The 3,712-nt window shown below is 40.8% G+C and overlaps 1 protein-coding gene across 1 annotated transcript in view; it reads left to right on the plus strand.

Moving 5' to 3' along the window:
* ptpa (protein phosphatase 2 phosphatase activator) overlaps nucleotides 1–3,712 on the plus strand; it is a 28,604-nt gene that overhangs the window by 5,913 nt on the left and 18,979 nt on the right. The window contains exons 7-8 of the mRNA XM_015047738.1: nucleotides 987–1,111; nucleotides 2,526–2,626. Coding sequence (XP_014903224.1) covers nucleotides 987–1,111; nucleotides 2,526–2,626 — 226 coding nt within the window. The remainder of the gene's footprint in view (nucleotides 1–986; nucleotides 1,112–2,525; nucleotides 2,627–3,712) is intronic.

The following is a 3,712-nucleotide window of genomic DNA, read 5'->3' on the forward strand; positions in this document are numbered from 1 at the left end:
GATGGTCAGATCGGGAGAGGAGGGTCAGACGGTTTGAGGCGGGTTCATGAGGGTCAGACCGGGTCAGGAGGGTCAGACCGGGTCAGACGGGTTCAGGCGGGTTCAGGAGGGTCAGATCGGGTGAGGAGGGTCAGACGGGTTCAGGCGGGTTCAGGAGGGTCAGGCGGGGTCAGGAGGGTCAGACCGGGTCAGGAGGGTCAGACAGGTTCAGGAGGGTCAGACAGGTTCAGGAGGGTCAGACCGGGTCAGGAGGGTCAGACCGGGTCAGGAGGGTCAGACAGGTCAGACAGGTTCAGGAGGGTCAGACCGGGTCAGGAGGGTCAGACCGGGTCAGGAGGGTCAGACCGGGTCAAGAGGGTCAGACGGGTTCAGGCGGGTCAGGACCTGGTTTGCTGTTTGCCACACTTAGACTTTTCCAAACATAACCAGGTCTTTATAAAAACAAATCCACGTCTATTTAAAATTTAATATCATAAACTCTGAATCTGTTTCAGAAAAGTTTTCATCCACAGGAACTGACACAGCGTTGCTCTAACCATGCCAGCCCATAGGGGGCAGTGCAGCGCCAAGCTAAAACCTATCAGCCAATCAGATTGCTTCAAAACAACCACCACTTCCTGTTAGGAGCTAAACATGGAAGCCAGGAGCTTCAGGTGTAGATTTAATTACTTTATAATTAAAATTTAGAATATAAAGTTATTAAAACACAAGATGATGTTGATTAGGATTCGTTTATCACTGATTTTAGCAAAAAGCAAAAAAAAAAAAAAGAAAAGAAAAAAAACGACCTGCATGGTGTAAATACTTTTCACATTAAGCCAAGTTGATTTGGAGAGATTTTTTTATTCTTTTTTACAATTGTTTTCTGCATTTATCATCAATATTAGCATTTACAGAGTCAATAATCAGAATAAAAGCGCCCTGTAGGGGTGTAAATACTTTAGAGTGACTGTGTTGCTGAGCCTCCAGGTGTTGCGTGTCTGCAGGTACCTGCAGTTGATGCGGAAGCTGCAGCGGACCTACAGGATGGAGCCGGCAGGCAGCCAGGGCGTCTGGGGACTGGACGACTTCCAGTTCCTGCCCTTCATCTGGGGCAGCTCCCAGTTCATAGGTGAGCCAGACAGGAAGTGACATCAGCAGAGCAGCCTGATTGGTCAGGTTAATGTGTCTTTACCATAGAAGAAGAAAGGTCAGTTCTTCAAACTGAGAAGAAACATTATTTTTATTTTTTTAGATTATTTTGGAGTTTGGAGATAAAAACTGATGTAGTGAATGTTTGTGTCCAGTAGGGGGCAGCAGTCCCATACAATCCACTCTGATTTATATTCACCACACAGAAACAAAGTACACCCTGTGAGTACACCCCCTGACCCAGCAGGGGAGCTTCAGTCTGATCCAGTGTTTCAGTCAGGTTGAGGTCTGGACTTTGACTAGACCATTGTAGCATTGTCTTCAGTCATTCTGCTGTAGATGATGCATAAAAACACATTCTGAAATATCAATAAACTTTACATTCTAACAAACATTTAACACTGGAAACATTTTAAATATCAACAATAAACAACAAATAAAATTAATTATTAAGAATCTGCAAACAAAATTATGATTCATAAAACAGATTTAATTTAAACCAAAGCAACAGACTAAAGAGTTTAATTATCCAGTTTTTGGTAGAAAGAGAAAAACAATAAATCATACATATGGAAATTATTGATCTCATGTTAGTTTCTTATGCGATTTGTTGCGACAGGCCTCGTGTTACCCTAGAAATATTTGCAAGAACTTGAGATATTTTATTTTCTAAAATATCAAACAGACAAACAGATTTTTATTCCTAGGATTAAAACTCAACATAAATTCAGGTTGAGGCAGCAGAGTAGAGCTGCTGCCCCCTGCAGGTGGGAGTTAGCATCACTTAAAATCAATAGTTTTGACTATTTTTGCAAACTAAATTGCAAAAAGCTCATAATGCTTTTACATGAAAAATGCAGGGATTTGTTTGTTTATGTGATATTTTTCTTCTTAAGTCCTTCTAAAGCAGCCATGTTGGCTCAGTGACCTTTAACCTTTAACTGAGGTCAGTTAGCTGGTTAATATTTTAATGATTCCTCTGAGCAAAATGTTTTTAAGTCTTTCTAACTGAAACATTTTAGTTATAGGAGAAAGAAACAAAATGATGTTGTAACTTTTAACATCCAAGTATCTTCACAGTCAGTGTGATGCTGATCTCCTGTAGCAGTCACTGTTACAACGCCTCTGGAGAGGCCTCTGACTGAAAACAGTTGCTATTAGACAGTTTCATGCTAACAGTTGAATATCCAACAGCAGAGATGACTTCCAGATGAGCTCTGCTAATCCACCTCATTTGCTTTTGCCACAAAGATAAAATCATTTCTTAAATCAGAACATCGTTACTAAACTGGCCTGATCCCACAGAATCTGAACGTAGCTTGTGGCTGCATGGCGCCCCCCGGTGGTGGCTGCACGGCGCCCCCCGGTGGTGGCTAACTCTGGTCTGTCCTCAGATCATCCGACTCTGGAGCCGCGGCATTTCATCGATGAGAGAGTGGTGAACGAGCAGCACCAGGACTACATGTTCCTGGACTGCATCCAGTTCATTAACGAGGTGAGAAAATCACGCCGTCCAGTCCATCAGAACCGGTCCGACCCGACACCCACAGCTCATATTTATTCATACAGAACCAGGATTTATAAATTCAGTTTCCACATCTCCTCGGGTCCAAAACCAAAACTTTGGCTTCTTTTTAAATGAAACTCATTTAATGAATTTACAAACAATCCTCAGTATGAATATTATTGATAAATTATTAAATATGTGAAGAGAATTTCATGTTTTTAGGTTAATATACTTAAAAACTGATAAAAGCTCTGAGAACAACCAGGAGTTAAAAACAGATTCTGGTTTTTCTTTGAGTTCTTAACGTTTCTTTTAAAATAACATCATGAAACTGTTGGTTTGTTTTCCTATTTATGAGAATAAATTACAGATTTTGTGTTACTTATTACTGGTCATGTCATGACACGTGTATTCATAGCAGAACTATTGGGTCCGGTCGGTTTGGTACTGAATGAACTGCATTGTTTTCTAATGTCAAAATGTGGAACTAAGAGCAGATCAATGCAGTGTTCTGGGGGGAAACTTTAAGAAGTGACACTGTTAGACTGCTAAAACTGTTAGCCAAAAAACCGATTATGCTTTCAACTTAATATATCAGTGACAACCTGAAATTAACTTAAAACTAAATAAAGAGTCAAATAAAGAAATTAATTTAGAGTTAGTTACCCTTTTTTTCTTGTATGGAACATAATAAATCAGGATTTTTATTACTTATTTCATGTTGATGCAAAAAACCTCCAGTACCAGAAAGTTTTAGAAAGCATTTTAAATCTGGAGCTCAGTTCAAATCTGCTGAGTCACTGGTTGCCTTGGTGATTCTCGCCTGGTTGCCATGGTGATTCCCACCTTTTCCTGGAGCCAGGAACTAGACTAGGCGTCATACTAAAGAAACCAGAATCTTCTTGGTCCACAAAGTAAATGTTTCTGTAGCAGAGCTGACCGATTGAACAGAACCTGCAGGTCCAGTTTGTCCAGAACCAATTAGAGCAGAAACTAGCAGCCAATGAGAGTGGGCGTGTTTCTGATTGGTCAGAAACCAGGAAGTCACAGAAACAAAGACTGGATGGAGAAACT

The sequence above is a fragment of the Poecilia latipinna genome, unplaced genomic scaffold (assembly GCF_001443285.1).
Source record: "Poecilia latipinna isolate Pla-1442-1.1 unplaced genomic scaffold, P_latipinna-1.0 Scaffold841, whole genome shotgun sequence".
NCBI lineage: Eukaryota > Metazoa > Chordata > Actinopteri > Cyprinodontiformes > Poeciliidae > Poecilia > Poecilia latipinna.